This window comes from Taurulus bubalis (assembly GCF_910589615.1).
Source record: "Taurulus bubalis genome assembly, chromosome: 16".
Lineage (NCBI taxonomy): Eukaryota > Metazoa > Chordata > Actinopteri > Perciformes > Cottidae > Taurulus > Taurulus bubalis.
Genome location: NC_136604.1, coordinates 13,261,460 through 13,275,594, shown reverse-complemented (window position 1 = coordinate 13,275,594; position 14,135 = coordinate 13,261,460). Strand labels below are relative to the sequence as shown.

At 41.8% G+C, this 14,135-nt stretch overlaps 1 protein-coding gene across 1 annotated transcript; it reads right to left on the bottom strand.

Annotated features, from left to right (window-relative positions):
• Window positions 1-2,490: 2,490 nt before the first annotated feature.
• On the bottom strand, window positions 2,491-14,135 carry LOC306748335 (copine-4; the record flags this gene model as incomplete). Its single annotated transcript, XM_079231494.1, has 14 exons — window positions 14,100-14,135; window positions 11,717-11,788; window positions 11,404-11,478; window positions 10,781-10,864; window positions 10,613-10,702; window positions 8,725-8,823; window positions 8,414-8,500; window positions 8,005-8,064; window positions 7,757-7,890; window positions 7,544-7,598; window positions 7,276-7,327; window positions 6,491-6,624; window positions 5,839-6,075; window positions 2,491-2,622 (listed from the first exon to the last, which is right to left on the bottom strand). Exons 1-14 carry the CDS (start codon window positions 14,118-14,120, stop codon window positions 2,491-2,493), a joined length of 1,332 nt encoding a protein of 443 aa, XP_079087620.1. The 5' UTR covers window positions 14,121-14,135.

Below are 14,135 nucleotides of genomic sequence, written 5' to 3'. Positions count from 1 at the left end.
GGACAACTATTGGGTGTGCACTCCACAAATCTGGCCTTTATGGAAGAGTGGCAAGAAGAAAGCCATTGTTAAAAGAAAACCATAAGAATTCCCGTTTGCAGTTTGCCAGAAACCTTGTGGGGGACACAGCAAACATGTGGAAGAAGGTGCTCTGGTCAGATGAGACCAAAATTGAACTTTTTGGCCTAAATGCAATACGTTATGTGTGGTGGAAACCTAACACTACACATCACCCTGAACACATCATCCCCACTGTCAAACATGGTGGTGGTAGGATGTTGCTCTGGCGGTGCTTCTCGTCAGCAGGGACAGGGAAGTTGGTCAGAGTTGATGGGACGATGGATGTAGCCAAATACAGGGCAATCTTGGAAGTTGGAACCGTTGGAGTCTGCAAAAGACTTGAGACTGGGGCGGAGGTTCACCTTCCAGCAGGACAACAACCCTAAACATAAAGCCAGGGCTACAATGGAATGGTTTAAAACAAACCATATTCATGTGTTAGAATGGCCCAGTGAAAGTCCAGACCTAAACCCCATCGAGAATCTGTGGCAAGATCTGAAAACCGCCGTTCACAAATGCTCTCCATCTAATCTGACTGACCTTGAGCTGTTTTGCAAAGAAGAATGGGCAAAAACCTCAGTCTCTAGATGTGCAAAGCTGGTAGAGACATACCCCAAAAGACTTGCAGCTGTAATTACAGCAAAAGGCGGTTCCACAAAGTATTGACTCAGGGGGCTGAATAATTTTGCACACTGCACTTTTCAGTTTTTTATTTGTGAAAAAAAATTAAAAACATGTATAATTTTCTTTACACATATACAAAATGTGGGTATGAATACTTTTGCAAGCCACTGTACCAGAAAAGAATACTATTCAAGGCACAGTATTACATATTTTTGGTAGTTTCTCTCAGCCTTTATACATCCGACCCACTCACTCGATCTCTCAGTTTAACTCCTCTGATGCAGGTCTCTGAAAGAGATACCAAGAGGCTCTTCTGCTGAATGCTGATCTGACTGTCAGAGACCGAGGCACGTATGGAGTGTACTCTCAGGACAGCACAACTTTGGCTTGCCCTAATTAACTATATGGAGATTTGTGAGATAATTTATTCTTGTATTTTAATGGCTGTCTAGGAGACGTACAGAGTGTAAAAGAGATGTGTTGTGGATGAAGGTGTCATGAACCAGCACTCCACAAACTTGAAACTACCACTCACAGGGCTGTCCATTAGAGACAGAGAGAGTGGTGGTGGTATCTAAGTAGAGGTTTGCATATACAACTAGTCTGCATATTCAGAGACAAACTGAGTAGCTCAAAAATAAATCAACGAACAGACTGCCATCTGCTCTTTATTTGTTGTCTGTCTTTTACATTCTAGATTATATCTCCACCCTGAACGCACACAATGTTTTTTGATTTATGTCACTTGGGAGGAATTCAAATTGTTATACATGAATTCCTTTAAGACTTAACCTTACAATGAGCATACACAGTACATGTGTAGCCCCACTCCTTACACTCCTTTCCAAAAACCAAGTCTTAATCTAAAATTGAATGGCTCCCCAGGCTATTTATAGACATATTTCTGTACCCACAACATAATGAATACAAGAGGACACAAACATTGGAACACACTAAAATGAGAAAACCAAACTGTCTTTATTATAATCAACATGCAGAATACAGAAAAAAAAACAGTTTTCAGCTTACAGATGAGTGTCTACCACACACACTTTGCTAACCTCCCAAAACTCTTTACAATGTAAGAAGGTTATTAAGAAATTATTACAATTATTAAGTTGTTCATTTCCATTTAGCAAAATCTCAAACAAATCTGTATAAAAGAACCCCAAACACCCAAGACAACCCTGAATGTCGCTCAAATGACAGAGATACTTTATTTCATAACTAGCAAGCGGGTACTGGAGATTGGATATTAGCAGGGGCTAAATTATTCATGCATTTATGCAGTACACTAACAGGGACACTACCGGTCCCATAAATAACATTTGCAATGCTAATTCTAAGCATTTCGGGCTACGCAGTCACATATTTTTTAGTACCCACAGATCTTTTGGTTAACGTAGGCTACTTGCTAGTTATCTAAATAAGGTAGGAATGTCATTTCTTTGGGTGTGCTATGCTCTGAGTCTGCATGCTGGTTCCAAAGACTGCTCTTATTTCTATAAACATATTTTAGATATACAGTAGGTATTAATAATTTCCCAGCTGACACCATTGTGGCCAAACATGCAAGAGTCATCAACGGAATAGTTCAAATTGTTTCACCAGAACAAGCTAATTCTCTGAGCTATAGACTACTTTATGTATTATATGATATGGTTATGTGTCCTTGTTTGTTGGTGTGTGTATGTGTGCTTGTGCTTTTACATGTGTATATGTATTATACATTAAATACATACATTTGTATATATATGTATATATACATAATGTGTATTTTAGTGTTTGTTTGCATGTAGTCCATTGTCAGGGGCTGAAGGTTCTTGTGGACTCATAGTCTGACATACACTTGGGTTTGATGCCTTTTGCGTTGTAGTAATCCACCACCTGGTTAGGGACTTCTGCCAAAACACTCTTCGCCAGTGCGGCTGGGGAGGCCTGGAGACACAGAGATAGAAAGAGAGCGAGGAAGAGTGGGGTCACAAATACACACACATATCATCAGCCATGCATGATTCTAGCATGCTAAGATTTGCCGTTGTGCTGCTATCAGCCTGATGCTGTCAACGGCCTGGAGACTGATGTGATCTGACAAGCTCATTAACAACCTCAAGTATCATAGTTTGGTGGCTAGAGAGAAAAGCACATTAGATCCTGTCTATTCATTGGCATTAACAATGCATGAAAGCACACTCTTTCCACATTACAAAAGTAAATGATAATGCGTTAAACCTGGGTACAGATAATACTGGAAAGTAGTCCACGTGTGTTTGTTCCTATTTTGCAATTTATCAAAATAAATAAAAAGGCAATTCCAATATTGATGGGTCAGCATATGTTTATGGACCATTGCAGCCAATAAAATGACAGTTTATGTTTGTAACCTCCATACTGGATGACAAAAACACGCTCCATGACGACATTAATTGGAGCTATTTGTAGCGAGGATGCATGTCGTAAAAATGAGAACATTCTAGACTTGCAGATTTGTCCCCTCAGCTAAGTGTTTATTAATATGCATTGTATTCGGATCTATTATGTCCTATGTCTGTATATTACTTTATTAACTAATAAAAAACTGTTGGTCAAAAATAATCTATTTTCATGTTCAAATTTAGATATCTTATTTCATCAAAGGACGAGATTGATGATGAATTAAATGAAAGACTTTCAAATGTACAGTATAATATACTTACATTCAGGACTGAAAAAGAGAAACATAATCCTATGCGCACATGAATTCACACACATAACTTTGCACACGCACAGGTCACCTACTCACATGCTCCCACAGCGCACACACCTCCAAATCCTTTAAGTCAGAGAGTCTGTCGTACTCCGTCTCACATAATTCCCAGAGACAATGCACCATCAAAGTGCACCCACCCCAACCCCACTCCCTCTCCTTCCTCCTCTCATTTCCACCCTCCCTCCCTGCTCCTATCTACCTGTTATCCCCCACTCTGCCTGTCTCACAGCAGCTCCGTCCTGCTAATCCCTTATGAAAAGAAACGACAGAGCAGAAAATCACCTCTCCACCTCTGTCACACACTCCCTCGCTCCCTTTTGTCTTTAGCTCCGGTCTCCGGTTGACCCCTCCCTCCGCCACCACCAAAACCACCGGGCACTGTCTTTCTCCTTCACCTTGCTCTTCTGCTCCCCGAAATGTATTCTTCACCTCTCCTCTCTGACTGTCTCTCTGTGTACTTTTAGGGATATGTGTGTACTCCTTCGTGCATTCTCCCCCTGCTCTTTTCTGTTTAGCTGGATGTAATGTGTTGATGTCTCAACCTGTCACAGCTCAAACTCACCATAACAGACCGGGCCAAACAGACCCTGTCAAAGTCAGACAAAATTAATGCCACCAGAGAGACACACATGCACACAGACACACGCACACACACACAGACATTCATTGAGAAGATGGCTGATGGGTTTTGACGAGCACGCCGAGCATATTACGCCCACACATTCACACTCTTTACACCCTGAATACAACACTTCATGACACCCACTCATACACACACACGCACACGCACACACACACACACACACACACACACACACACACACACACACACAGAGCCGCTGCTGAGCAGAACGTTTTAAATGCCGTTGCTTGGTGTGCCCCCTCGGTATTGAACCTCGATACTTTTTGAGAAAAAATAAATAATGTTTACTCACATGTTCATCCCACGTTTCCACATATTCCCTCTCAACAATATTTCTCGACTGACTCCTGAAACTATCAGCTGCAACCTTGGGTAATGCTGACAAATTGTATCATCCCTCGAACACAAACTGTCCTTGGTGAAAGTGCTTTTAAAGCTGTGCGGCCACATCTTTGTGAGAGCTACAGTCACTTTAAACTAGACCATTTTAGAAACACAGAAGATTTAACAGGATTTAGTACTATATTTGAGCCTTGAATGTACATGTGCTGTTACTGAACGACGCTGCTAATTCGTTGTTTGATGTAAGACTGTACTTGTTTCTTTTATGTGAAATTTCTCATGTTAACATAACTGATATGCATTCCCATGATTGTATCCAATATCAGATGTCATTTTCCCTATTAGTAAGTACGGGCTAACCGCAAATTAAGCTGCTTGATTTAAGGTTGAATACAAATTGCTGTTGTTGTTGTTTTTGCCTTCAAGAAACTATTCAGCCTGCCATTACGGTTCAGGTGCCCCCAATTTGTGTTTGTAACACACACATCTGTCATGGTCAAATAGGTCACAGCCGTGGGATTAAAACTGTGTTTGAATTCAAACACAAAGCTATAAACATTCGATAAAGAGCAGCAAATGACCATTACAAGAAGAATAAGTACAGAAGTGTCAACAAGTGATCAAACTAAGTCGATAAAGTCAGCTACATAGCAATTTCTATCAAAGGTTACTGATCGTACCAGACTAAGAAAGGCCGTAATTTTCAAAACCCCTGATCATGAATTGAACAAGGGTGTTTCATTGCTTATAGTAGTGGTTTGTATGTTTCAATTCAATTCAGTTTATTTTATATAGCCCAACATCACAAATACAAATTTGCCTCGGAGGGCTTTACAATCTGTACACATAACATCCCTGTTTGTCTTCATGTGGGGGCATTGATCATCATAGAGGTTATGACACCATATTTACTGTGTTTTAAATTATCCTTGTGCATGCATTGTTATCTGCAGTAGATGTGTGAAAACCTAGTATTTTCAGTACAGAACCTCAGGTGTTGTTCTGGCAACCGTATTGAAAAAAACACTTAAGAGGATTTTTTTTTTAAGTCTTCGGCCTTGATGTGAAGTTCCTTAATGTTTCATGACTAGATACTCTTTTTCAACCTCACATTCTTATGCCCTTTAATGTTGTTATTCAGCTTGAGAAAGCTCTTGTGTTTTAAAGTAAGCAGCTTGGTATCCACTGTAGTTATGCTGGCTGTGAAGAAGTAACCACACAAAGTAGAAACATATAGTTGAAACACAGCATCTTGCTGCTTGATTATGTAGTGGCCTATTTGTATGTGTCTTGATGTTGCCTGACCTCCCTGGAGACGTAGTCACATTTTCTGCCTGGAAGGCATTTATCAAATTCTATGTTTTTTCCCTGAAATTCCAAACTTCTATCCCTCGCCCCCCCCCATTCAATCACCACCCACGTGTTTGAAGTCCTTGAAGGGGACAAACTGGACGATGTCGCGGAGGACAGGCTCGCCCTTTGGTGAACGCAGGATCCCATCGTCCCCGTCCAATATCTGCATGTCTGTGAAGTCAGCGTTGCCCACGCCGACGATGATGACTGACATGGGCAGGTGGGACGCGTGCACGATGGCCTCCCGCGTGTCCGCCATGTCGGTGATGACGCCGTCTGTCAGGATCAGCAGAATGAAGTATTCCTGATGGGAAGGGAGAAAGTCGTGGGTGGGTGTAGGAGGGGAGGAATAGATGTTCAATGACTTTTATGTTTAAAAAGTGGCTTCTTGTCAGGGGCTAATTTGAATTCAACTTGTTCTAATCCACTTGAGAGCCAGAAAGAAGTGGGAGGCGTTACGGCAGAGAGGAATTTGTGCTCTAAAATTTATGACTGGAATTAAATTAATATCAATCACTTCCTCCCTCTTTAAAGGCATCTCTTTCTGCCCTTCTTAGTCCCATCTTTTATCTGCTCTGATGTCTCAATTTCTGTCTTTTTATTGCTACTTGTCTCTCCCTTGTTCTCCCGCGTGTCAGGGCAAACACCAACAGTCACAACAACAGGAACAAAATAGTCCAGAGGTTCTTTTTTTAAACCGTTCTCATTATCTGGCTCACCATGGCCTCTTTGGTGTGCATCTCCTCGGAGGCAGACGAAGCAACTTTTTGGATGATTGGGGCGATGTTGGTGGGCCCATAGAGCTGGATCTTAGGGAGGCAATTTTGGTAGGCCTCCACCACACCTTGGATCCCTGCAACAGACACACACACACACACACACACACACACACACACACACACACACACACACACACACACACACACACACGTTATTTTGCCACTTCTATATTTGTCTTCACCTCTATTTGTGACCTCTCCAAGTCAAAGTTCTTGTACTTGCAAAAGTATCTCAGTCTGTATGATTACTCTCCAAAGTGACTGGGCATTTTTCTGAATAGTCCACACAAACTACGCTGACACACACACACACACACACACACACACACACACACACACACACACACACACACCTTCACGGCAGGAATGCAGCTATGTGGGGAGAAGAGCACAGAAGCCCATTTCACACATAGAGATTAGTGTTGTTTTTGTCTGTATCTTAGAGACCAAAATACTTCCTGCAGCATAGTGACAAATCTTCCAGCTGCATGTGTGTATGTGTGTGTTTAAGTGTGTGTATTTGTATATTTTGAGGGGGAGTAAACCGAGTGGGGGACAGATATAAAGGGAGAAATATGGGACTAACTCGGAGGGAGAGATGAGAGGCGTGCAGCAGTGCTACCGAAGGACTGCTTTGGTCCTGCGGTGCATACATAAAAGTTTCTGTGAGTCAAGAGGTCTGTGTAAATAGAGGGAAGTGTGCATATGTTTGTTTAATAGCTCACCAGCACATTCAGGATTGTCCTCATCGGAGTTCACAGCGAAATCATGTGAAACCTTCACGTGGGGCAGAGAGAGAACACAGAGTCATTAACCGCCACGTACAATTTTACTCTCGGTACATGTTCAGTCCAATTTACAGTTTGGCAGTGGCCTTCTCTTTTCATGTTGATCAAAAGCAAGCTGTGCCTCAGAAAGAAGTCTCAAATCTAAATCTAAAGTAACCAGAACTCCCCCTGCTACTGCAAACACACATACACACAAATGTCCTACCTTGAAGTCAGGTGGTATCAGTGCTCCAAAACCAAACGCAGGGAACATTTTATCACTAGAGAAAGAGAAGGGCATGTCACTCACTGAAAAGCATCCAGACAACTACAGAGGCAAGGACAAAAAAGGACAAAAGCCTTGAGAGGGAAAAGCTAGTGTGTATGTGTGTGTGTGCCATCAATATAGATAAATGATGATTGATGAAGTGGTTTCTACCTGTCGTAGTCTTGGCAGATCTCTCCGACAGCCACCAGCGCTTTGAGGTACTCGTTGGGCTGATAGGGATGGATGTAGTGGAGAGAGCAGCTGTTTCTGGGATCCCCGTTGGATGCTGTGAAGTCTATTGCCACCTGAGACAGAAACACACAGAAACACACACACACACCGCATGAGTGGGCATGGGCATGGACAGACAATGACATGCTGCTATAAATATTGAGAAGATTATATGTGACAAAACTTACTGTGAACTGAATTTGGCAGCCTCCCATGATGTAATCCAGGAAGGAATACATTTTGATGATCTGTCAGTGGGGATGTTGAGATGGATGTCATTGAGTCAAGGTAGCGTATAATAAAAGCTGAATGAGGTGGATGTAGCTTTGCTCACTCAGCACTAGTGCTGGAATAATTAATTGATTAGATAACACAAAATGAACTATTTCCTTTTTAATTGATCAATTAAGCGTAAAAATGAGGCCAATAAAGGCAGGGAAGAAGAAGACGACTGCGAGCATATAAACATTCAAATAGACACACAATGCTTCTTGACGATAAACACTGAAGGTAAATATAACTCCACAGGGCATTAATCAATAATGAAGACAATTATTGCTACTTGATCTATGAGACTCATACAGGGAGATACTTCACCTTGCAGTGGTTGAGAAGCACAACACCAGAGTTTCTGTAATTCTTCTTCTTCATCTGATATTTAGGGTTGATGCACTCCCACTGAAGCTGGTCAAACACAAACACACACACACACACACACACACACACACACACACACACACACAGATTTGTATCCTCCGGTGGGTTGAGTGTCCTCGTCATCAGCTTATTGGCATATATTGTATATATATATAAAGCTGTGACAAAGATCCAAATATTATCAAATGATTTACCTAAATGGTGAGTGGGCGTGCAGCCGTTACTCTTTCCGTCTCCTTGCGTGTGCTCACCTGTTTGCCCTCCTGCTCGGTTCTCAACTCCTTGTAGGTGGTCTGATACTCCCCAATAAAGTCGTGTTTTCCATTAGAGTCCCAGTCCCAGACTGTGCACTGGAACAGACACAAAGAGACACACACACACACACACACACACACACACACACACACACACACACACACACACACACACACACACACACACATTCATTCATTTAGAGCGCAGCTGCAACACTGTCATCTAAATGCACACACACAGACACACATGCACTCATAGCATGCAGGGAAATGCCATGCTGAATGATTGATAAGGGGGTGTTGGTGGGGGGGCAATGGAGCGGTGAAATATTAATCTCAGGATGCTGAGAGGGACGTGGCTTAAGAGTGTGCCTTATGTGTGTATGTGTGTGTGTTTCATCGTAATAGTTTGTTTCTCTCAAAGGAGCTCCCAGACAAGATAAATGGCCTCAATCACTAGAGGAATGTGCGGGTCAGCGGGCCATGGCTCTGCACATAATAAAGAAACAACCCTATAATTTGAAAAGGTTTAAAAATGGCACCAATATCTGGACTGTTCCGCAGAGGTTTTATAATCAATATTATTACAATATATTGGTCAATAGAGACACTACTTAATATCCAAGGGGGAGAAAAATGCTTCTGCCCTTCACAAAGGTTTAATGGCTAGAAATTGTGTCATTTTACTGTTGAGCTTTGTGACCTTCTAGCCTAAGGTCACTCCAATAACTAGCGTTCAGAAACAATCCAACAACGATTGATTAACTGCAACCACTGGCAGTAATCCCCTTATTTCCTATCTCCCACTTGAGTTGACAATTACCCAGACCTGAAGTGCGTGTCAGATCATTTGTGGACTGTATGCGTGTCTGTGTTTTCAGCAATAATTCTTGTGTGTGAGGGAGCGAGCCTTTCCTCCACTTCAAGTTGCTGAGAGCTATGAGAGTGAGTGATGAAAGCAAGAAGAATCCCCTTTCCATTCACTGAATACTAACAGTCGGCCGGAGAGAGAGCGAGACTAACAGAGGGATGGACGGAAAAGTAGAGAGGTGGAGGAAACGAATCAGGGGAAATTCAAAGTATGAGACAGACATATGCTATAGTGGAGGGTTATGCATTTATGCATTGGTCAGTCAAGAGCCCGGTGAAAAGGAAGCCCTGGTCTGAATAGAAATCTCTGCCCTGCCATTTCTCACTTTTGCTCTGATGCTTCAAACAGGTAGCCCTGGAAACCATAGCCGATGGCGTGCATGTGTGTGAGTGAGTGTGTGAGCCCTTTCTCCTGCTGTCAGAAACCATGCGGAGTTAAGACGCCTCTGAATATTTAATGAACAACTTCATGTTTATTCATGGTGAGAATAACTGTTTGGAGCCGATGTGCGGCCGCCACTTTCTCACATGCACAAACATACACACACAGATCTATTCTGGCAAGTAAAGGTGAGAGTTTAGGACGACCACTGGGCCCTTTCACACCTGCCCGGTTCTTTAAATAACACATCAGGACGAAAGGTAAGGCCACACATGACCTGAACACAACTCAGGACTCTGAAAGGAGATGATTGAGGCTGTTTTGTGACTTGTTCACATGGTTTGATTCATGTATAAAAACGTGTGGGTATGTGGCACTTTGTATATGTTTCACACATCTCATCATTTGTATGCAGCACAAAAGAAAACACCTCGCATAGAAACACCTGCATGCCTTCAGGTGCTGTTTGGCCTTTCCCTGTAAACGGGCATTGTGTCTCCCTCGGGTGGAACTTAAAAAAAATGAAGTGAGCTTAAGCCACGGGTCAGATCGTTGCAAATTATATTAAAGGTTAAATAAAATGAGTTTGTCATTCTAATGACCTGTGAGAAATAGTTACAGTTGCAGACTCACCTTTAGCTCCCTATCATGGTCACCACTGCAGAGTGTGTTCAAGGACACTTTGAATGATTTCCAAACTGGGCTCAGGTTGTTCATGATCGTCTGCAGAGCACAAAACATCACAGTTTTTGACAGAAAAATAATACTTCTATATGTGTGTTTGTGTGCACATGCAATTACCTCAGTTCTGTGTACGAGCGACTCTGTCCCGTCATCATTTATTCTAAAGATCTCCAAGAAAGGGTCTGACTTGCTGAAGAAATCCTTAAGAGGGAAAACATGCATGTAAGGCATTGCCTTTAGAACTGCCTTTGAATACCATAAATCATTCAAACACTAAGAGAATCATTATTTCAACCCTTATTTCTTCCTTTCTTCCACCCTTACCTTTCCTGTCTTCTCCAATTTAACCGCCCCTTCCCTGCTTTCTTACATCTTTCCCCTAAGGCACAACTTGTTTGGATTAGTCATCCGTGGCCATGCGTGTGTGTGTGTTGGAGGCTGAAAATTAATATAGTTATCTGTGTGTGTGGTGGTGTGGCTGAGATAGGAAGGGTTTATTGAGGAGAGGGGGGTGCTCACCTATCTCAGCAGGCCTCCTCTAATGCCAGATTGTACTTTTGTGTATTGTGTGTGGGTTGCTTCATCGGCAATTCCCACAGCCCTCCACCCACATACTTCCTCACACACACATACAGACACCTGCCTGCACAGCACACACTCAAACACACATCTTTGAATATGAATTCATCCCATATCTAAGGGAAAACCACAGGTTTTTAATCACACACAATCGCACAAACCTTGTCATCTAGCTTACGAGCGCTGAAGGAGAGTTCAACGTAATCGTCATTACCAGACAACTCCTCTGCTGTCACCTTTACGGGGGGGAGTGGAGAGAGGGGAAAAGGGGAAAAAGATAAAGAGGGGAAGGCGTAGAGAGAGAGAGGTGGAGGAAGGAGGTGAGAGGAAATGAGATGGAAATGACAAACAGAACCAATTGAACAGGCCAGATCAACAAATTAATTATCTTCAGAGTGTCTGAGTGCAAGAGTGATTGTGCATGCATGCGTGTGTGTAACTGTGGTGGGGCTGACTCTGTAAACAGTGCCATACCGTTATGGAGGACTTCCCAGAAGTGTTTCCCTGTTTGAGTAGAGATTTGCTGAGTTTCCTCTGAGAGACGATCTGAAACAAAATCCACAAAATCAGCTCACGTATTCCAGTGTTTCTCCTCAGTGGGACAAGCTTGCCCTGTTAGTGTCACCCTGTTGTTACCTCACACTTCTCCTTAATACGAGCATACAACTGCCTACATTGCACATCCAACGGACAGAAAACAGCATGGTGGAGTTCTCTTTCTCGCCACCTGTCAAATGTAATTTTCTCAGGTGTTGTATCGCTGGTTTGATCTGCCAGCTCCTGGGATCTTTTCACCAATGACTATTTTGGGTCCGGCCAGGTGTTACACAAGCTTTAAGTGATCAACTGGATAAGCGAACGAAAATAATGAACTTGATTCTGAGTGGGATCTGCAGTATGCTTTCAAATTAGAGAGTTACAGGGAGTCATTTGATTCATTAATCCAAAGAGCAAAAGTGTTTCTGTTTTGAGGGCTAATTACTGGAAATCTTCTTCTTTCATTTTGACTGAAAGCTTGTTTCTGAGTGTATCTTTATGCGTTTAGTTGTGATATACAAATATAAAAAGGCGATATGTTTTATTTCGAAATTTAAATTAAATGCCTCCAACTTCATAATTTATCAAACGGATTTTTGGCCACTTGGGTATTAAGTATAAGCTTGTAGACACAATGCTGACATATTCAATTTAAGTTCATATGGCTAACTTAGTAGCAAAATAAGCCTTTTTCATCATCAATATTCATTCAGAACAGTATTTCTGGCCAACTAATGAATCTATTCACCTTCTTTTTTACTCTGTTTTTGGTCTCTACCAATATGTGGCTTTTAAGATGCTAAATGCTCAATTATGTTCACAAGCAACAAAAAAGATTCTATAAAGAGACACACTGCTGAGTTGGGCGCTAATTCTCTGTAGTTTTATCACATTAGTAGTCATGTGATCCATTGGTCAAATATAAATATTGATTGAGATGCTTTACGGACCATATGTCTGTGGCGATATCACTGACACAATGACACTATGCATGTGACAACGCTTCTCCCTGGCTACATTTCCCAGTGATGAAACCAGCAACTATGGTGCTGCCATTGAACATGCAAACAATATACAAGTTAAACACAGTAAGGCAACGAACAGCATTATGTAACACTCACTTTTCTCAATTTTCAAAACTTGGATTTCTATAAACAGATCAGTTACTATCACTTCTGAAATCATCATGAGCCTCTGGTGCTTTCTTATTACACTTATTAAATACAGACGAACAATGCAGATGAACAACCCTTTGAATCGACCGCAGCATCCAGAATGTTGTTGTTTAGACCCAGACAAAATGTTGGCAGCATATTATTCTATTTCAATGAACCTCGCTAGCTCTCGCCTTCAAAATCTCTTTTGTCCATGTCAGTTGTCTCAGTTCTCCCAACTATTGTAATTCCAGCTTTATGTTGCTGACATCCTCTCTGACAATGGGAATTGAACACAAACACTTTAATACTTTTTGGAACTCGTGTCCTTTTTGCTATCTCTCTATTTAATTTTTCTCAGCATGACTCAGCTGGTGATATCCTGAAACTACATAATTAAGAGAGGAAACAACAACATATAAATTAGAGTATGCACATATAATGGTTATGAAATAATAGTTTAAAGCACAGTCAGGGCTTCATGTAACTCAGGACTCAAGGACATCAAGAGCTCAGTGTCAATGCAGATAGTGGCAGTAGCCAAAGTGACTTTCACCGAAGTGAAAAGATCACATTAGGATTCCATTCACATCCAAAGTTAGCCTTTCTAATCTTAAAGTTGCTCTCTCACACTTATTGAAGTACACATTACCTGATGCAGGCGTTTAAAATCCCAACGAGCTCAGTGAACTTTACAAAGGATTATAATATATGTGCCTGCATAGATGCCCATGCTCTGCACTGGTAAACATAACACCAATAATGTAAATGACATACTGGTTGGATGAAATTTGCAAGTCCATTCACTGATGCACATAAATGCACTCCTGTCATGCGTTCACCTGTAAAGGCATAATCTCATCGTTCGCTGTTTAGATGTGACCTCCACACTTGCCGCACCACTTAGCTTGTGCAGCGACCTAGCTAACATGCTGTTTCATATTAATATAAATAAGCCTGGCTTCTACGAGATGGTCCTTTTATTGAATAGTGTACAGTGGAGGGAGACAGTAACAGCAAATTGACATGGTGAAATTACAAGAAATTATTAGAACTCTGCTAAAGCTTCACTCACTCACCTTTGTGTGTACTTCTCTATCATCTTGTGCACTTCACATATGCTGCCCATCTAGTCAAGCACTGACCAGTCAAATACACAGACTGACCTGTCCTAAGGTGCATTCCATGGCTCCCAGGAAGTC